The 22,718-nt window shown below is 39.2% G+C and overlaps 1 protein-coding gene across 1 annotated transcript in view; it reads right to left on the bottom strand.

Moving 5' to 3' along the window:
- The window catches only part of kdm5a (lysine demethylase 5A), a 168,753-nt gene that overhangs the window by 83,770 nt on the left and 62,265 nt on the right, over nt 1–22,718 (bottom strand). Inside the window, exons 9-12 of the mRNA XM_063058334.1 lie at nt 22,262–22,381; nt 17,148–17,306; nt 2,331–2,512; nt 367–529 (exon numbers count right to left, since the gene is read on the bottom strand). Of these exons, the coding sequence (XP_062914404.1) occupies nt 367–529; nt 2,331–2,512; nt 17,148–17,306; nt 22,262–22,381 (624 nt within the window). The remainder of the gene's footprint in view (nt 1–366; nt 530–2,330; nt 2,513–17,147; nt 17,307–22,261; nt 22,382–22,718) is intronic.

Raw genomic sequence — 22,718 nt, 5'->3', positions numbered from 1 at the left:
AAGATTACTATGCACCCAAGTTTCACAGTCTATGTTCACACTGGTTAAATGCCCAACAGGTTCTGAAAACTCACAAGATACTGTGGGGGGAAAATTACATGTATAAAAATCATTATACAGCATCATGCATTAATAAATTAAGCTACAGGTCATTTTCTGTTTTCATTTACAAATATTTGGAGAATTTCATTACTATAAGCTATTTAGTTTTAAAGAATAAAATTGACAAGTTGGTTACTTGCTATTGACAGCAGCTTTTCCATGCTGCAGAGCTTAACAAGAAATGCAGAACAACTTCTAATTTCTTGCAGCAAAAACTCAATTTCAGCAGCTGAGCAAATTGGAAAGAGATGAGGAAAAACATACTGGAACACCGTGCTCCATCAAAATATTAGGATTCATGATGGTCACTAGCTGATGCAGTAGATCTGGCTGAGAATGGAAGAGCTCTGGAGCCAGCTTCCTCATGACAAGCTCAAGTTGTTCAGCCGCATATCCAGGTACCCCATACCATGTCTTTGGTTCACCCCTGTGAAATAGTCACAAAATGTACATTCTTTTCAGCTTCATATCATAAAAAAACTTAACTATCTCAACTTACACAGTTTTAGCAATAACCACAAACCCCTCTACAAAAACACAATGCTTCAAAAAAAAATAGAAACAGCACGTGGTTCAATGAAAAAGCAGGGTAAATGCACCAAACAGATAATGTAACATTCCACATAACAAGTTTCAAAACTTCACTGTTTCCACCATAGGGCTGGGAGATAATGGGATCAGAAATGAGAGGACACAGATTTAAGTTCAAGGCCGAAAGATCAGAGGTACGATAAGAATATTCTTTGTGCCATGATCAGAGATCTGGAATGCAACTCAGAGTACCTTGAAGAGGAAATTAGATAAATACTTGGGAGGGAGGAACTTGCATGGCAATAATCAGAGAGTAAGAGTGAAAGAAACTGCATCACTCTTTCAAACAGCTGACTGAGGCACCTTTCTTATGCCATACAATCCTACCACAATCGTTCTGTGTTAATATTACAATGCAACACACAAGAAAATAGAAACAGGGATTTTTTTGGTAGGTACAAAATGCATGAACATCTGATGTTAATTCTTGAGACATCATAATTAAACTGCTATGATTCTAGCTCTTTGTGAGTTCATCCCATCCCTCAGATAATTTACCTATCCTTGATATCCAAACTATTCAAGCTCTCACACATCATGGCTCTCATAGGTTAATGACTGTCACTGACTCAACCCATGAACTCAATTGTTCCTTGGACCTATTCTTGGATAGAATGCCTGGCGGAAATGCACTTCTTCATGTTGGAAAAGATTACATCTACATAGTTGAAGCAGGCACATTTTTTTCCAAAATATATTGCTCCATGCAATTATTAGGCAAGAGAATTACACTAATTTGGTTCAAGTACAAGGATGCTGGAATTCTCTCCACTTGGACTGGTGTGGTCACAACAATACAAGCCAGTGCAGTTTCTCTTATCAGCACCACTGCTACTCTGTAAAGTATCAAATCCCATATTAGTACTGCAGACTGGTTTGCCACACAAGAAAAAGCCTGTATAGCAGTGATTAAATGGCTTACTAAAAGATATTAAAAAGATATCAGGAAAAAAAAATGCCAAAAACAAAATAAACAGTACATGTTGCACCAAATTCTAGTTCAATGCATTGTGTAATGATTTAATCTGCATGAACAGTATGCAAGACAAGCTTTTCACTGTATCTCAGTACATGTGACAGTAATAAACCAATACCAACATATGGCCTCTCTCACAGGATAAGATGATGGCCTTATCTCCACTTTCCAAGCCATACCCTTAACATTTGATTCCACTCCAATTCTAAAATAGGTGTTGGATATTTTTAGTGAAGAGTTCCACAACTCTGTGAAATAGAGAATTCCAGACAAGCATTACCTTCATAAAGAAATTCCTCATCATCTGTGACACAAGTTGGCAATCCTTTATTCTGAAACCATGGGTCAATGCACATAGACTTTTCTCCAGGGTTGGGAATTAAAAACTAACTTAGACAGGCATGAACAACTACAGCTGAAGGACGTTACTTAGTATGATTCAACAGCAAAACTTGCACACAAGTTAATTTGTGTACAATGAATACATCACTCAAGTGTCTATCAGAACATGACAATAACAAATATCTTTGGGATGCTAACTCTGGCCGGTATAATATCCGATGTTACATTTTTAATGCCTGCACTTAAACTTATTAAATTATGGACTGATTTGAAGAAAAATCATACAATCCAATAGACCATAACCAAAATATTTACAAACCAGTGCAGAAAGTTAATAGAGTAGCTCCAGTGGTCTTCGATATGCCAGCAGAATGAAGAGAAGCACATCCCCACGTAGAGCCAAGGGACCTTCATTCCAGAGATGTCAGCGTTGATGTGTGTCAATACGGACTGCTCCAAGACCGGCATGTTGTTCAAGTTCCAACCAGAATTAGCATATTCCTTAGATAGCAAGCATTATAAAACCAAAGGGTTAGATGGAGAAGAGGTAGGTGCAGAGAGAATGTGGAGAGGTCAGAAGGAAGGAATAGGAAGAGAAGTGGAGGGTGAAAGAGAAGTGGGTTGGTTATAGTGGCGGGCAGAAAAAGGGCGAATAAATGGGGGACAAAAAGTAAAAATTGTTAATCCTTTTCTAGCTGCCATGTGGTTGTGGTTAAATACAATCTGCAAAGTTATTTTATCACTATCAAGTTATAACATGAATATAGCAGGAAAAAAAAAGCAGAACGCATTGATGTAGGAGCACAAGTTAAAACTATTTATCTGGGTTACTCTCCATTACCCAAGCAAGACTCTTTTCGGGATTTTAATTTCCATTGAATGCTGCAGTAGACATCTCCCAGTGACATCTTCAACCAGCTAAGCAAATAAAACTGTAATCCTTGTCTGTGAAGCAGTAAGGAACTTAAAAAAAAGTTTGAATCCAAACCACCTGTCAGCACTTACAGCTGTAAAGTGCCAGCAAACCTTCATGTAGGTCACGAGAGGATGGAGGGACAAAGCCAATATTATCGACAATTCAGCTAGGTACCAGCCATTTGCGCCAGTTTCTCACTGTGCAATCATTGGGAGTTAATGGCCTGCATCTTTATTCTTCCTACCAAAGCTCATGACTATACACTTCCCTATGCTGTATTCTATCTGTCATTTCTTTGCCCATTCTCCCAACCTGTTTGTCTTCCTACAGACCTTTTCCTCAAAATCACCTGTACCTCCTTGTATCATTCACCAACTTGGCCACAAAGCCATCAATTCCACCATGCAGATGATTAACATGTAACATGGAAAGAAGTGGTCCCAATACAGATGCCAATACCACTAACCAGAAAAGGCCCCACTTATTCCCACTCTTTGCCATCTGTCAATCAATCAACCTTCTACCCAAGCCAGTACCTTTCCTGAATTAACATGGGCTCGTATCTTGTTAAGCAGACTCATTTGCAGCAGCTTGTCAAAGGCCTTCTGAAAATCCAAGTAAACAACATCCACTGACTCTCCTTTGCCTATCCTGTCTGTTATTTCCTCAGAATTCCAACAGCTTCATCAAGCAAGATCTTTTCTTAAAGAAACCATGTTGACTTGGGCCTATTTTATCATGTGCTTCCAAATACAATGGGTATCGGTTAATTGGGACACATCGCGACCAGTACATTTTGGCCCAATACAGCAGCTGCCTCATTAGCCGAAGTTTTTTGGAAATAGTTAAAAAGGTAAAAAGAGACAAACTGAGCAACAAACTATGTACTTAAATGTAATACAGAACAAATTAGAACACTACCAATAGCACTATAATCCTATAAAACTTGTATTATTTCCTAATAGCTAGAGGAATTCATGCAGTGTATGGAGTGAACAAAATCAGCGCAGACGCCTAGTAGAAATAACCTTCATACACTATCAACAACTGCGTCCTCCAAATCTTCACTTTCATGATTCAAGATGATTGTTGATACTTTAAATTCTTCATGGCTCCTAAATTGATGTTGTGAAATCATTTCATTTTCATTCCCGGCCACTTGTGGCATCTTCAAGCCTGAATGCTTGAAACCACAGTGAGCAAATCAGTTCTGAATTGTCTTGGTGCTTACTTCCCACCAGTGACAAAAATCACTTCACTACTTATAAAAAACACACAACTGTTCACTCTCACCATAGTGTAGTGGGTAACAGCCATACAACTGCACACGACTGTCACCAGTTAGAAGCTGTTCACCAACAGTCTCCTGCCCAAATTAAGCAGCATGGTGTCCCGAATAAACAAAGGGAAATCTAGCTATTTTATCAATTTGTTGTTCTGTAAGAGTTGCCCCAAAAAAGTGGTTGCCCCGATTAGCCGATGGCCCAATTAACTGGAATATACTGCATCCCAAAACTTTAGGATGGACGCCGGATCTGAAACAGGATCTCTGGTGCTGTCTGTGATTCATGGTGAAAGGGAAGTAGAAGCCGCAAGTCTATCTTTAAAGTTAATGCTTCAATTCTGGGTTGATTTCGTATATACAGTTGCAAGAAGTAGTTTGTGAACCCTTTGTAATTACCTAGTTTTCTGCATTAATTATTCATAAAATTTGGTCTGATCTTCACCCAAGTCACAATAATAGACAAACACAATCTGACTAATCTAATAACACACAAACAATTGTACTTCTTGTCAATACCGAGTACACCATTTAAACAATCACAGTCTTGGTTCAAAGAAGTACGTGAACCTCTGGGGTAATGCCTGTGACAATAGCTATTTGGAGTCAGGTGTTCCAATCAATGATACAAGATTGCAGGGGTGGGTTGGAGAGGTGCCCTGTCCTATAGAGACACTAATTCAGGTTACTGACAGAGCCTGCTCTTCTTAAGAAAATTGTTTATGTGCACTTAGCCTTGATCAAAACAACTTTCAGAGGACCTTAGAAGAATTGTAGATGCATAAAGCTGGAAAAGGCTACAAGAGTATTTCTAACAACCTGAGTGCTCGTCAGTCCACAGGAAGAGACACTGTCTCAAACGGAGGAAATTCAGAACTGTTGCTACTCTCACTAGAAGTGGGTATTCTGCAAAGATCACACAAAGAGCACAACATACAATGCTGAAGGAGGTGAAAAAGAACCCAAGGGTAACAGCAGACCTGTAGAAAACTCTAGAACTTGCTAATGTCTCTGTACATGTGTCCACTATAAGAAAAACACTAAACAAGAATTGTGTTCATGGAAAGACACCACCGGAAGAAACCATTGCTCTCCAAAACAAACATTGCCGAACGTCTCAAGTTTGCAAAAGACCGCCTGGATATTCCTCAATGCTTCTGGGACAATGTTTTGTGGATAGTTAAGACAAAAGTTGAATTTTTTGACAGAAATGCACACCACTATGTTTGGAGCAAAGAGGGAACTGCACACCAACACCAAAACCTCATCCCAACCGTGAAGCATAGTGGAAGAAGCATCATGGTTTGGGACTGCTTTGCTACCTCAGGGCCTGGACAGCTTGCCATCATTGAGGGAACATTGAATTCAAAATTGTATCAAGACATTTTACAAGAGTAGATCAACTGAATGGTTTTAAAAGAAGAAAATTAGTGTTTTGGAATGGCCAAGTCAGAATCCAGCCCTTAGCCCAATTGAGAACGTGTGGCATTCCCTGAAGAGGCTGTTCATGCAAGACATCCCAGAAATAATGATGAACTGAAACAGTTTAGTATGGAGGAATGGTCTAAAATTCCTCCTAACCATTGTGCAAGTGTGATCAGCAGCTACAGGAAAAGTTTGGTGGAGGTTATTGCTGCTAAAGGAGGTTTTACCAGTTATTAAATACATGGGATTATATACTTTTTCCAGCCTGGAATGTGAATGATTGAACAATATGTTCAGGAAAGAATTGAAAAGTACAATTGTCTGTGTGTTATTCAGCTAGGCAGATCGTGTTTCTCTATTATTGTGATTCAGATGAAGACCAGATCACATTTTATGAGTAATTAATGCAGAAAACTAGGTTCATAAACTTTCTCTTGCAACTATATTTACTTAAATTAAAATGCAAAGTAAAAGTGACTAGCATAGAGCTGTGGCTAACTCCACTTTTTACTTATTAAATTTTAATATGCAGAGCTAGTGGGCAATTTTTTTTAAAAAATTGATGAAAAAGATACAAATACAGTTACAAATTTCAATTTCTTCATACTTAAAAAAAAATCAAATCAACTCCTGCCAACAATAGAAAACAAGTTTTTCCAAAGTTATGGCTAAACTGACTGCCTAACACAACAGCAAAAAGTCTAATTTCAGATTTGTTTGAAGAAATTTCTTGATAATGTACATAAAGAGATTTTCTCTAACATCTTGAAAACTATGGGACAGGAGTAAAATACTTGCCCAGAAATTTGCAACATTTTATAGTTTGAGAAAGTTAAGATAGCCTTGATTAAACCATGCTCACCACTGAGAATGTGGACTCATTATTAAACTACCGTAAATTCTGGTGTATAAACTGAGAACTTGGCCCTAAATTTTGGTCCTAAAATTAGGGGGTCGGCTTATACAGAGGGTACCAAGTTTGGAAAAACGAATACACAGAAGGCAGGTCGTATTTATTGGCTGTTTGAGTCAGATACAAAAGAAAATACAAATGCTTATGAAATCTACACAAAAGAAAAAGATACAAAACATTCTGTTTCTCAATTTACTTGTACACACTGTTGTCGTCAAACGTTCAGAGCTTGAAACTCTCACACCCTTCATTATCTGACTCTCCGAGAATCGCGTCCCATTCTTCAGCGCACGAATTCTTTGAATGGTTTATTTAAAATCACATCTCGTGGCTAGAGCACGGACATCAAACCACCGGGGATGACTGCAATGTCCATATTTTCAGCTTTCAGTGCTGCTTTTATCTCACCTGACAAGTGCGCTTTAAATATGTCCCAGACTTTTCCTTCCTGAAACCTTCGGGACATCGATGCCACACCTCTTTAACCCACTTCAAGCAACCTGCTTCGTCCATCCAGCCATGTTCTTGAATGTAAACAATACCCAGTGGGAACTTTTCTTTCTTTGGGAATGTTTTCCTCTAACCATCGGTGGTAGTTTGGTCCCATCAGCCATACACATTAACACGACAGTAAAATGTTGCTTCTCGTGTCCAGTTGTTTTGACAAGGTCTGTTTTCTCCTCCTTCTGATTGACAGTGCGGTTGCCAGCAAAATCAAAGAACGTTGGCGTCTCATCCAAGTTACCAATCAGTGAGAGCGGGTAAGAATGTGCCTTTCGATGCTTGATTACAAATGATTGGAAGGCCGTAATCTTATTCTCAAGGTCGCTCGGCAACTTCTGAGCAATCTTTGTTTTTTGTCTCAACACAAGATCACGTCTACTCATAAATTGGGTGCACCGACTTCGCATAGCTTTGAAATTTTTGCTAACCTCACGGTGTTTTTCAGCCCATTTCAATGCTTGAACTCGAATCATTTCTCTGGTAACAATACATCCAGATGATCGCTGGTGATTCACCCACTCTAAAACCTTTTCCTTCCAGTTCTGGCCACTGGCAATGTTTTCCTGTGGTTTAAACATTTTGATTTGGCACTGCCCTCAGCATGTCCTCTGCCTTTCTCCACTATCACTAGTTTCTCGTTTACACTAAACTTTTTAGCAGCTGCAGAATTATTCGTTCCTTTAGCAAAATCAACAACCTTCAGCTTGAAGCCAGCATCATATCGCATTCATTTTAATCTTTTGTACATGGTGGTCGCAAACTCAATACTGAGTACACGTACTGATCCCACCACCCGGTGTTATGTTTTAACAAGATTACGATGGGTGCTAAATGGTTTCACGGGGGTTACATTTCAGAGGATTCTTTACCATTGGGAACCTAATCCAAAACTTCCCTCCCTGATCCAAAACCTCTACAAAAGGGGTCGGCTTATACAAAGGTAACATGAAAAAGTCACTTTTTTAACCTTGAAAATGGGGGGGGGGGGGCCGCTTATACACCAGAATTTACTGTAATATCATACATAAAACATAAAAGTATAATGTCATATCTTCAGACTCTTCTTGTACCTTGTGAATTGATTTTTTTTTAAAAAGGAGGAAAGTTACAACTAATTGAAAAATGTATTTTTGGACAAGTGGCGGACACCTTTAAGACTATCATCAGAATATGCAAACACTGGGCACATGATCTCCTGCACGCACCAGTGGGAGTCAGCAACCAGATGTGACACTCTGTGGCTGCACCTTGGAGACAAGACTAACTAAACAAATGACTACTTTGAATGTTAACTATTAACTTACTCAGCTATCCTTTACATCCTGCACTCTCCTACACAATTGCTTAAAAAATCTAGAACAAATTCTCTTGATGCTGATCGCCTACTTGGAAAGAGATCACAATAAAGATCCATGCAGATACATTGGTTTAACATCAAGTGCTTTAAATTTAATTATATTCTTATAGGTCACTTAAGAATTAGTCAAAAGCCCTTGCATTTACTCTAATTGGTTTTCCATTAAATTTAAATAACAATGTCTGCTTCTTCAGTATGGGGCCATAGATTCTTGATTTAGACTTGTATCTAAATTTTTAAAAATTGAAGTTTAACACTAATTCAGTAATAGTACTGAGCAATATAGGAGAATATAAACCACCAGCATATAATATTGTCATTGTACCAGCCAAAAATGGACAATTTAGGTCAATTCCACTGCCTCACCTTTTGTCCATGGTTTTGTCAGATGGTTTTAGAAGGTTGTGATTGCACTAGGGAGGAATTTCAGCAGGGTGGTGCACTGGCTGAGTGGTTCAATGATGAATAGAGAATGGTTTGTGGAAGAGGCTGAAGATGATTGAGACATTCAAAGTTGAGGAGCATAATTAGGATGGATAACAAGAAACTCTTCCCTATAGCATGTGTCCAAAACAAGAGTCAACAAGGGTTAAGTGGTTGAGAGCAGATCTGAAGATAGTGGTTAGGATCTTGAACACAAGCTTGCAGAGGCACACATTCACATTCAAGAAATATCTAGAATACTTAATTGCCATGACAGAGAAAACTACAGGCCAATTGCTTAAAATGGGATGAATACAAAAGAGTAGTTGATGGTTAGCATGAATTGAGTAAGATCCAGGTTCTTTTCTAGCACTCTTTTGATCTACCGTCTAACCAGAGTTTTGCAGGTCCCACTTTTCCCAGAATCAGTCCCAGGTGTCTGAAACCTTCCCTCTGGAAGGAACTGGGATCCATTTGACCATGTTAATTTGCACTAGCTTTCTACTTTTATACTTAGTGGTACATGGAAGGCAGTAATCTGGAAATTATCATAGAGGCCCTGCTTTCAATCTCTCTAGCTCTGCCTGTAGGACCTCATCCTTCTTTCCACCTGCATCATTGATACTGATAATGACAAACAAACTTCGTGGAGTGTTGGTTATATGGTTATTTATGTGGCCAGCTAGAACTAGTTATCTGAGACTCAAATCATTAATACAGCAGAGTTTAATTCATGTATGGTTTCCTCCACAAGATTTTAGCAAGCTAGAGAAAGAATGCTAACTGGGGAAAATGGATCAATACAAGCCAAATGGTTTATAGCTCAGAAAGGTTAAAGGTTAAAAATCAGCTTGACTGGGGATGAAAAGCTGAATAAAGAACTCAAACAGGAGGAAAACAGAAATGGATATAGAATACTGCTTGCTCAGAGTCCATCAAATATTTGGGTATCATTATGCTAAAAGATTTGGCAAAATTATCAGAATGTAACTATCAGCCTATATATAAAAAATTAAGGAAAATATAACAAGATGGAACCCAATTCCTTTTCTTGGTCTCAGTTCAAGGATTGAATCTATTAAAATGAATATACTGCTCAGACTACTATATCTCTTTCAGACCCTACCAACAGAGATTAACCAAAATCAATTCAATGAAAGGAACAAGATGCTATCAAAATATATATGGCATGGTAAAAAGCCTAGGGTTCATCTCAAAACTTTGCAATTAGCCAAGGAAAAAGGGGATGGGGTCTACCTTCTCTTAGAGATTACTATTTTGCAGCACAGTTGAGAGCCGTGATATGCTGGTGGAACCCATCACATGACACTCAATGGAAAAACATTGAGGAGAGGATACTTTCCACCCCCATACAGGCAATTTTGGGGGTGATAACAACCTACAAAGTTACATAAATAATACTGACAACCCATGGGTGAAATGGACTCTTAAAATATGGAAAACTATTATAAAAGAATATAAACTAGAGAGACATTGCAATTCTTAAATGGTGTGCATATGACTTGGATTTTACGCCAAATAAACTGGATGCTAGATTTAAGGACCGGACAGCTAAAGGAATAACAGCTATTTGCAATATAATGAAAGAAGGAACATTGTTCAGTTTTGAAATGCTCAAAGAGAAACAAATAGAAAAACAAGACTTTTACCGGTATTTACTGATGCGACAGTATGTTAATAGGACAGTTAAAAACGTAACCAAGGCAAGTACATGTCTGATAGAACTATTTAGAAAAGCATATAATTCAGACAGCGGTAGTAGAATAATTTCAAGCGTGTATAAGGGTTTGTCAAATCTTAAGACACATTCGACTTCATACATTAAAACAAAATGGGAGAAGGAAGGAGGGATAATAATATCTGAGGAAGACTGGACAATAATATAGAGGTATCAATGGAAGTGTACCAGTTCACAGAAATGGAAGGAATTCAGGTGGAAAAACTTGATAAGGTATTTTATTACACACTCTCAGAAATCCCATTATGATAGTAACCCCCCTGCTTGCTGGAGAAATTGTGGAAATCAAAATGCAACTATCATATTTTCTGGGAATGCCCCATGATCAAAGACTATTGGAGTGGGATACATAATGTCCTACAAGACATCTTTAAATGTGAAATACCCTTAGAGAGTAAGACCATATATTTTGGGTATATACCTCAAGAATGGTTGAAAAGAGATAAATATTGATGGCTGGTAAAAAGACCCTTACCAGGAAATGGTTATCACAGGAGAGCCCAACTTTAAATGTATGGATGGAAATTACAATGGACATTTACAAAATGGAGAAGATAACAGCATCTGTTAATCATAAGTTGGAACAATTTTATTCATACTGGAAAAAATGGTTTAACTACATAACACCTCATAGACCTGATTTTATTCTCACAAGTCAATGACTATGTTGTTTAAAAAAAAAGATCACTCCCTACTCTGTACATAGTTTTCTTCTTTCGATTATTCTTTCTTTCCTCTCCTTTCTATATGTGTATACCTCAGATATTATATGACATATTATGTACAGTATCTGAAATACATCTTATGGAAATGTTAGATGATGAAATTCAATAAAAAATAAATTACAAAAAAAATTACTGTTTGCTCTTTGAAACTTACTCGTTTTCAAAAGCTGGTAAACAAGACAAAATGGTCTGGGTATACTTAGTGGTATGCAAGCAGTTTACTAAGTACAGCAGTTGAGCTGAGACAATTGTGGATATAATATTTCAGCTGTTTCTAAAACATGGCTTAAAGAGAGGCAAGCTCCATATTCTGTTTATAATGTTTTTAGACAAGATGGATAAAGGAATTAAAAAGGAGGGGGGATGACAATTAGTTCAAGAAACACAGGTGTGAAAGGGAATGTTATTTCATGAGGCTACATGGTTGACTGAACAACAAAAACAGCAATCATGCTGCTGGGTGACAGAAAAAGCACATTGGTTTGCAAAGTTCTGTTAAATGCAAAAATACAAGAGTAGTTTGAGTTATTTCAATTGCTATTAATGGGCAACAGCTAGTAAAAAGCATTGAGGGCACATGAATCTTCAATTGCATTCCAGAAAAACTTTATAGTGTGTGGTAAAAGGGAAAGGGGACTCTGGATTTGGCTGAATTGGAGTGGAAACAGTCACCTGAAAGCAAGTCAACCTCAGAGAACTGGGAGACATTCAAGATGACAAATGAAGGGGCTCAAGTTACCTGTTCTCAGGAAGTAAAAGGATGGGACTGGCTAAGATATAGCCCACTGGAAAACAAACATATTAGCAAGTTTAATGGTCCTTAGTACTTTGAAAGCTAATAAATATCCAAACCCAGACCACCAAGAGCAGCAAGGGAGGAAACAAAGGGGCTCTGCCTGACATTTTTTAATCCTCTCTGAATAGAGGAATGTAGTGAAAGGTGTGAAGGACTGCCAACATTGCACCGTCCTTCAAAATAGATCGCAAGAATAAAGCAAAACTTTTGAGCCAGAAATTTAACTTCCATCACAAGAAAATTTTTGAAAATTTTTGCAAGGAACAGTATAATTCATATACCTCAATTCATAAAGGCACTTGCTAGTCAGGGATAGCCAAGGATTGACTTTTGTAAATCAAAGATCATGCCTAATGATTGAATTGTTTGATTAGGAAGACTGACAAAAATCAATTGAAAATGGACTAAAGACTTTTGACACACAATGTGGCTGTCTGGTTAAAAAAGTGATCCAATGGGATCCAAGAAAGTGGCAAATTGGATTCAAAACTAAACTAATGGCAGGAAGCTAATAGTAATGGCTATGCATGTTTGTCACTGAATAGCTGTGATCATGGAGCTCAAAGGGGTCAGGACTTGACCCAGTGTTTGTTCCATGTCTTCCACCTTATGGGCAAAACTGACTTATGGAAGTCTGTAAAAATGAAACGTATCTATTACCTGGGGGAAGAGCCTATATATACATAAGCAGATTTTTAAATGCAGCCAGAAAGGTGAATAAGGTGGTTAAAAAGGCAAGCAGATATTTTCCTTCTGATCAATGGCAATGGTCATTAATATCACCGTACATTGTTGTCTGACTAGTATTGCATATTGTTTCAGAACAAACCTCTACTCTAACAAGAGCAGAGGCGCTGTTCTGGAATAATATACAATGCTAGTTAGACAACTATTAAAACCCAGCATTTATTTCTGGTTGCTGAACTGAAGGGTGAATGTAATAGAATTGGAGAGGATCAAGTAGCAAGGAACTGCAAATAATGGAAACCCAAAATAAAAATAGAAATGTTGGAGATAGTAGGCCAGGCAGAGTCTTACACACAGAAAAAGATTTAATCTTTTAGTTCTGACAATAGATAATCAACCTGTTTCTCTCACCATAAAAGCTGCCAGACCTGCTGAGATTTATAGTGGGCAGGCAAGATTGGAAAACTGCAGCTGTCAGAGAAAGTCAGTGCCTGATGCAAGGTCATCAACATTTATGTTAACTCAAGAAGTTCACTTTCCATAGATGCTGCCCAGCCTGCGAATGTTTCAGATTTACAGGTTATCGCAAATTCCAGCATCATTTCTATCCACTTCTCTTATCAACCATTTTCCTCAATTTACATTTCCTCCAAGACAGGGCAGTAATCAATAGAGTCGTACAGCACTGAACTGGGCCCTTTGGCCCAACTGGTCCATGACAACCAATATTCCCATTTAAACTAGTCTCATTTTCCTGTGTTTGGTTCACATCCCTTTCAACCTTTCCTATCCACATACCTGTCCAAAGACGACTTAAATATTGTTAATATGCCTACCTTGATCACTTCCTCTGGCAGCTCATTCTATACACTGTCCACTTTCTTTGGTGAAAAAGTTGTCCAAAGTTCCCATTAAATCTCTCCCCTTTCACATTAAACCTATGCCCTCTAGTTCTGGATTCACCAACCCTGGGAAAAAGCTGCACATTTTTCCTATCTACACCTCTCATAAATTTATGCACCTTTTCAGCTCACCTCTCATGCCAATCAATAAAGTCCCAACCTGCTCAACCTCTCTCCATAACTCAGTCCCTAGAATCCCAGCAGCTTCCTCTTAAATCTCGACACTCCTTCCAGTTTAACAGCATCTTTCTGAAAGCAGGGTGACCAAAACTAAACACAATATTCCAAATGTGGCCATACCCATGCTTTGTACATCTGCAACATAATCTCCCAACTTCAATACTCAATACCCTGACTGAAGGTCAGCATGCTAAAGATGGACTTCACCACACTACACCACCATTTTCAAGGAAAAGTACTTCAAGCGCCCCGTCCTGCAACACTCTTTTAGGACCCATCATTCACTGTGAAAATTATACACTTAGCTGTCATCCAAAAATGAAATACCTCCCACTTATCTAAATTTGTCATTCCTCAGCACACTTACCCAGATGATCAAGATCCCACTGTAAATCCTGCTAACTATCTTCACTGTCAGTAACCCCAACATATTTTTGTGGCACCTGCAAACTTACTAACAACACACCAACACTTTTGGCCAGGATCTGCAAATTTTCTTGTTTGTCAATATAATCCCCTTTCCATGGACTCCCGCATCCACAGACAATACCTTTATTCCCTCCATTCCTCCTCCTGTTCCGCAGAGTAAGGTACGCTAACTTTCAAACTTTTCCTTATTCTGATAAGTCATTGATCTCTTTTTTTTCTCCCCTCTTCACAGATGCTGCTTGACCTGTTGAGAACCATAAAATCTTAGTCACCCAGCCCTACAGGCTCTTCAGCATACATTTCCTGACTGACCATCGCGTATCCATCAGTATTCATCCTAATAATCAGCAATTGGCTTGTAGCTTTCAATATCTTGCTGTTCAATAGATTCCAATATTTTCTGCTTCAGGTATCTAGAGTCTGCAGCTTTAGCTATGACAGCAAGTTAGAAATGATGGGAATGCTTTCTTTGGAACAGAGAAAGGAGACAATGGAGGTGCATAAAATTATGAAGCACACAAATGGACTAAATAGGAGACTTTTATTTCCCTTAAAATAGGTCAAAATTCAGGGGAACATTTAAATTAATAGATGCAGTAGAAAGATGGAAAGGTCGGGGGATCTTGAACTCACAGCCGTACAAGATAGTGGTGGCATATTTTGAAAATACTAGAGTATACACGGGAGGGGGAGGGGGAGGGGGAGGGGGAGGGGGAGGGGGAGGGGGAGGGGGAGGGGGAGGGGGAGGGGGAGGGGGAGGGGGAGGGGGAGGGGGAGGGGGAGGGGGAGGGGGAGGGGGAGGGGGAGGGGGAGGGGGAGGGGGAGGGGGAGGGGGAGGGGGAGGGGGACCAAGACTTTTGTACAGTACTGTAATTTTATGCATTGCACTGTATTGCTGCCACAAAAAAAATTCATGACATATGTAAGTGATTATAAACTTGCTTCTGAAATGGCTCCATTGTGGACTGAGAGTGGGAAGAAGGCAGGAAAGGGAAATCATGGTTGTGAAAAGGGAAGGGAGAGTGGAGAGAGCGGGAAGCACCAGAGAAACATTCTGTAATGATCAATAAACCAATTGCTTGGAATCAAATAACATTGCCTGGCATCTCAGGGCTGGGTGTGTCTACACCCATGCCACCCCCCCACCCCCACCCCACACTCCTCTGCCACAGAAACCCAAGACTTTTGCACAGTACTGGACCTGAAGGGCCATGACATATAGGTCTATAGATAAACTGCTGGAAGGTGGGCTTGGTAGTTGTCCAACCATTAGGGTTCATTGAACAATTACCCGTGTTATAAATGTCTGATTTTGAAATACAAAAAGATGAACACTGGCTAGTAATCTTCAGAGTTCTCTGCAAGCATGACAATATACCATCCTGGAGTTGTAATATGGTTTACAAGAAATATTAAGCCTTATATTGCAAAAGGAAAAATAGTCCAGCTATGACTTACAGGAATTAGGACAGTATTCAAATAAAGGAACAAACTCTTACATTGCCAAAACAGTATGCCTATGAGTATGGAAAAAATTCTGAATTCGGCAAAGAACCTCCAAGGCATTGATAAGGAAATAGACACTAAATACAATATCAAGGCAGCAAATAAGAGCTTACATAGACCTGTACAAAAAACAGAACAAACAAGAGTTGATTTGGATCCCTTACAGGCATACAGGAGAAATTATATTGGGAATAGAGAAATGACAGAAAAGTTAAACAACCACCTTGTTCCTGTCCGTATGGGAAACCCTCCCAAAAATGTCAGCACTAAGGTATGGGGTAAAGATGGTGCTTAAAGAAATTAGAAATAGTGAAAACTGGTATTGGTGAAATTAATGGTACTGAACTTGCAATGAATCCCCTGGGCCTGATAATCTATGAAGTATGTGACAACGGAGTGAACAGAAGTTTATCAACTTCCAAATTTCTGATTTAAGGAATGGGAACAAAAGACTTGATAGTATCAAATGAAATGGAAATTAAATTTCCATAAAGTCTGACAAATCTATTTAAATGCTTTCTGAGATTTTAACTAGGAGAGTAGATAGCATTCCTATCTGGATATTCAGAAGATCTCTGATACGATGTTGCACAGATTATTCAACACAAAGGCACATAACTGTTGGTAACATATAGAGATGGATTGAAGATTAGTTAATGGATATAGAGAAAAATAGAAAAATTATTTTCTTGGGTTGGAAGGCTATGAGCAACCAAGTGCTGCATAGATGAATCCTGGGTCACCAATTGTTAACATTCTATATCAATGGTTCAGATGAGCTGAACAGATATAATATCTCCAAGTCTGCTGAAGATACAAAGCTAGATAGCAATGTGGGTTTGAGAAAGACATAAAAAGGCTTCAGGGAGATTTAAACAGCCTCAGTTACTGGGGAAGGACAGGATAAATGGAATATTACTGTGATCAAGCATATCAAAACAAAAGAAAGCGAAGTATTTTTTAAATGGTGAGAGATCCCCGCAAGATGCTAATGTTCAAAGGAATTTGGGTAGCCTTGTGCATAATGCACTAAAAGTTGTTACATAATGGAGACGGGAGCTTTGATTTATGTTGACAATGTATGCAAACTGAATTATACCATGTGTGCTTCTGCAACAAATGGCAAATGCTCAGAACATTTCACAATTGGTGAGGTGCAATTTGGAGACAGTAGCAACTGAAAGGTACTCCAGGTTGAATTGTTTCTCCAACACAGCACTGAAGAAATCAGCACAATTCAATCTTGTTCTGGAGGTGCATTTTTTCTTTTGGGAAGTTGATATTTGTTAATGTGATGCAAATGGAGAAAGTGGAAGAACAACAAAGTCTCACCTCCTCTTCAGGAAGCAGCCTCCTTTTGGTCTCCTTGACTGGGAATCCACTGCCAAATTCCTTTGATGTGATGTCAGCACCATACTCCACAATAACATCCTCCTCAATGCTACTGACAAGTCGCCAGAATTCCTTCTCCACTAGCTCTGTTGGGACCATCTGCATAAGAAGGGAGAAAGACAAGCATAAGGCCAGAGTGAAGGAGCACAACAGGGTCAGAGCAAGACAGTGCCTGGATCAGAGTGAGCAGGCAGTAGGTCAGAAGCAAGAGCAAACCAAGCTGTGCGACACACATTCCGGGTGACAAAGAAAGGAGAAATGATGAGAATGACAGAAATAATGGAGGGAACAACACAAAACATTGTGGGTAGGGAAAGGACAGAATAATGACATTAGTAAGAGTAACGCGTTTCAGGGTTTGCAAGTACAAAATGCTGAGGAGAACTGGGAAGGAAAGGAAAGGCCTACTTGGTGGCTGCAGGAAGACATCTATGCTCAAAGATGATGAGGTGCATGGTCTCAGTGTAGATGGGAGGCGAATCTAGGAGTGACTGACTGACTCAAAGACTACACAGGGAGGGTATGTACCCATCAGGGAGTTAAGAGGACTAGGTACAACACACACGAGAGAGGCTATTGTAAGAGGAAAGATGAAGATCAAGCAAAGGAGATGTGATAAGGGATGGAGTAACATATGCTGAGATGGATTGCTGGGAGGGACAGTCAGCAGAGATGGACAGGATGCACATGTGGTTCTGAGGATGTCTGACATCAAGAAGGTAAAGGTGCATGTGATAGATATTAGTGAAGCACAGCTTCTTGGTGGTGAGACAAAGAACGGTCAGATTAATAAATCATACTCTTCGTTACCAGGTATTGATACATCTAGCCATGTAAATCAAGTAGAGATGTTCAAGAATAACAACACTCAGATGGATACCAAACAGTAAGCCAATTTAAACTGCAAAGAACCTACTTGTGGATTTGTGTTTGACAGCAGAATTTGTTTGAAAATGCTCTTCGACTTCATTAGTCCAAGTGATTTGACAGCAATGATGATTTAATAGACTCAAATCCCTATACAAAACCTTTAAAATATCCTGTACTTTGCACAGAGTAATACAGCACAGAAACAAGTCTTTTGGCCCATCAGTCCACGCTGACCACAGTATCCTCCTAGTTAGACCACAGACTGTAAGACATAGGAGCAGAATTAGGCCATTAGGCCAATTGAAATTCAATCATGGCTGATCCTTTTCTTCCCCTCCTCAGCCCCACTCCCCGGACTTCTCTCCATAACCTTTGATGCCATGTCCAATCAAGAACCATCAATCTCAGACTTAAATACAACCAAAGACCAGGCCTCCACAGCTGCCTGTAGTAACAGATTCCATAAATTCACCACCCTCTGGCTGAAGAAATTTCTCCGCATCCCTGTTTTAAATAGACACCCCTCTACCCTGAGGCTGTGCCCTCTTGTCCTAGACTCTCCCATCCTTTCCATATCTACTCTGTCTACGTCTTTAAACATTCCAAAGGTTTCAATGAAATACCCCTTCATCCTTCTAAATTCAGTTGTCTGCAAGCCTCTGCCCTCCAAATACCTCTTAAATGCTGTAACTGTATCAACTACATCCTCTGGCAGTTCATTCCAGGTACTCAATACCATCTGTGTAAAGAAGTTACCTCCTGGGTCCCTTTTACATCTCTTCCCCCTTATCTTGCCCAATTTTTGAACTCTGCCAAACTAAATGTGAACTTAATTGTAACTGAAATTGAATTTGAATTATTACAAACGTACCAAAGCACTTCTCCACTAGCCAAGACTCAACCCCTTTCTGACCATGGAAAATGTTCTGTTTTAATTCTCTCTAAATCATGTTAGTGAAAAGTCTGAACATGTAGAGTTTCTTTTTGCCTTGTACATCAAATTTTTGCCTTGCCATACACGTTATCTTTACCAACCCCACACCCTCACCACCACCACCTTAGAGACCAAGTTTTCTAAACTTAACCTAGGAAGTTTACAAATAGATTAACAAAAAGATTAAAGATCTCTTCTGAAATAGAGCCGCAAAGTGCCAAAAACAAATATTCCACCCACCAGTGCATTTAGAAATTTATAGATCCAAATGACAAAGCAATTACTTTGAACTGACAGAGTTCCATTTCAAAGATACAGACCAGAATTTTTCCATTATTTCTCCTCAGAAACACCATACAATGATATTTCTGCGGTTACTACAGATACTGAATGGGAGAACTCTCCCATCCTTCACAATTTCTCCTTCCAACCCCATAGAAATTCCCAACATCAACACCGTGGCGGAAGAATTAGAACAGCACAACACATGGCTCCAAATCTACATGACCACAAACATCCTTGTATTTGTTCTTGACATGGAGCCAAATGGCAACTTGCTTTGAATCTCTGTTGGTTCCCAGAGTAATCACATCAGTCCCTGTTCTCCACTTGTTTCGTTATAATCTAGTCTCTCACACACACCCTTCAACTTCACCTTGACTCTCCATCTCCACCTGCACGTTAGGGACAATTTAGAATATCCAATTAACATACCAACCAGCATGTCCTTGGGATGCACTCAGAGAAAGAACCCAGGTGCTCACACAGAGAATGTGAAATCTCCATAAGGCAGGAAGCCTGGAGTGATAAAGTGCAGCATCCTTTGGTTGGTGGGGGTGGGGGGGGGGGATGTAATCATCTACTCAGTCTCCGTTGCCACGACAAAGGCTTCAGGGTATCAAAGTCATATTATTCTGCCTAGTCCCATCAACCTGCACCTGAACAATAGTCCTCCATACACCTCCAATCCCATGGTGGATTGAAATAGAAAGATCTCAATTACTACATGTGGCCACAGGCATACAATGATTGATACAGTGGGGGGGGGTGGGGGAAGAGACAATGGGAGGTACAGTGTGCTTGAGAATATCAAAGGTAAAGGGCCATGTTTGTACATTGTACTTATGATGGGTTGAAGTTTTGGAGGCATACAGGTAAGGCAGAGTGACTAAACAGTGTTCACAAGGGGCAAAAAGATAGATGGGCACAATATGTACCGAGGGCACAGAGGGACGATGAGGAGAGAATTTACAAAAAGAGAGCGATAAACGCAGCTGCAAAGAAGCCTGGCAGTGACACTGTGTGATGGACATCTCAGCAAAGACTGCAACAAATTTACCACCTGGAGGAGTACTTGAAGCAGAATTTTGAAATATTAAGATCTACAAACTTGTTTCGATAATTAAAAGTCCCATGGAATACTTCGTTTGATAAGCTGACATTCTTCTCCAATTAAAAATAATCAGAAAGCATTTATAAAATATCCTATCATGGATCATACGATCATACATTATTGTTGGCTTTTTGTACTGAAGGGTCATTAACCCAAACCATTGATTGTTTATTTCCCCATTTTCTATTTCTATGATAAAATCGATCTTTACTACACACTTGAATTATACAGCTTAAAACTACAGTGTAGGTTTAACTAGCAAATACAAGAATCAGAAAGTCTCCACAAAAACATTATTGCCATCCAGAACACACATAGCTTGAACACATGACTGAAAAAATAAGGCCACTTTAGACATACTCAGTTACTATTTACTGGTTTAATTAAATCTAAACCAACCTCATGCCTACCTCCTTCCATTCCCCATGGGAAATGTCATCATTTCTGCAATGCAGATCAGAATTCGGGAAAATCTGAGACAGTAACACTACAATTACTGGAAACAGGGTTAGAACAGAAACTGCGAGAAATATCCAGCAGATTCACAGATGCTGTAGAGAGCAAAACAGTTCATATTTCAGAGGCATGACCTTTCATCAGAAATGATTAAACATCAGCTCTCCACAGATACTGCTTAATTTGCTCAGTCTTATATTAGAGAACTTGCACCTTGAGCCATTTTCTACCTGGTGTCGAGTCAACCCTTCCATTTCTCAATAGCTGCAGTACATACAAACATGCATTTACTTTCTGCACCATCAATCCTGACACAATCTGTTTCTATGAAGGTGCTCCTACTGGCTGCACAGAGACATATAAAGTGGTGCGAGGAGTGAAGCTTTGCAAAAGCCAAAGAAATTTGAAGAGCTTTTGCTCTGAATTGAAAATCCCTTTTACTAATAATTTCAATTATTTTTCAGCATCTTTAACTGTGCCCGTGTTAGTAGTGCTTTTAAACCCAAGACTTCAAGGTCATACTGTTTCCACATGGAATTTTGTAGATTTGGGAACTAAGGGAGGGGAAGAATGAATTAATTATATACAAAACAAATAACTAAAATTGAAAGAGTGTAGATTAAATTCACAAGGATGTTGGCAGGAATTGAGAACCTGAGTTATAGCTAAAGGTTGAATAGGTTAGGCGAGTGTTGAAGAATGAAGGGAAATCTCAGAAATTATGAGGCGCACAGACAGGGTATATACTTGCAGGTTTTCCCCCCTTAGGCTGGGGGGGACCAGACCAAGATGTCATAGGTTTAAAGTGAAACGTGAGATATTTAAGGGGAACCCAAGGGGGAACTTCTTTACCCAGAGGATGGTGCAAGTGTAGAATGAGCTGCTAGCAGAGGTGCTGGATGTGGTTTTAATAACATTTAAGTTTAAAATAGATGAGAGGCATATGGAGGGCTATAATCTAGGTACAGGTAGATGGGACTGGGCAGAAAAATAGGTCAGCACAGACTAGATCAGCCGAAGAGCCTATTTCTGTGGTGTAGTGCTCCTTGGCTCTATAAATTAATTCAGTGGTTCCTTTCCTAAATTCCTTGCTCAAGCACAGTGGTATTGGCCTAGAAGTACTAATACAGCCTATGCTCAACAAGAGAATGAGGAGGAAATAGTTCATTTGTCCATAATAGGGACTTGGTCTATATATCAGCATTAAAATTTTTATTTCTAATCTATATGCTAGTTTGCACTTAGTTAAGTATTAATAAATCATAATTATCTTATTCTACTAAGAATAACAGCAATGTGCTGTGGGAAGATTTTGAGTTTGCTTATAACACACAAAACAATCCTGATCTGATTGAACTGATTCCACACCAGAAGCAGTTAAGCGTTAGCAAACATACTTACATGTACTGGCATGTTGAAGTAATCTGACTTGAAGTTATCTGCCATCTCACCAAAGCTCTGGAGAGTGTACTCCCTGACTGCCTGCTCAAAGCCAAATGCCTCTGGTGGCTTACTGCATGCCTGTGATTGCAGAGAAGAGAGATGTGCAGGTGGGGGGTGGAGGGGGGGGGTAGTGGGGAGAGAGGAGTGGAGAAAAGAAATCCAGTAAAACTTCAAAAGACAGTTTATATTCACTTCAGATACTTTTACCCCTTACGTCCAAATATATATATCTGAAGACAATTCTTTATAAAGTTGCACTATATCTGACCATAAAATGACGAGCAGCAGAGATCCAAACTCAAGACAATATCTTGGGATCATAGAGTATATCTAATGTCCTGGGATCTTAGAAGATAAAATCTAATGACATTAACCTTACTTCTAAAGATAAGCACATTTTTGACATTTTTATTGT

Source organism: Mobula hypostoma, chromosome 9 (assembly GCF_963921235.1).
Source record: "Mobula hypostoma chromosome 9, sMobHyp1.1, whole genome shotgun sequence".
In the NCBI taxonomy this organism is placed as follows: Eukaryota; Metazoa; Chordata; class Chondrichthyes; order Myliobatiformes; family Myliobatidae; genus Mobula; species Mobula hypostoma.
Note: the sequence above shows the minus strand (reverse complement) of the source record. Positions and strands in the feature narration are given on the sequence as shown.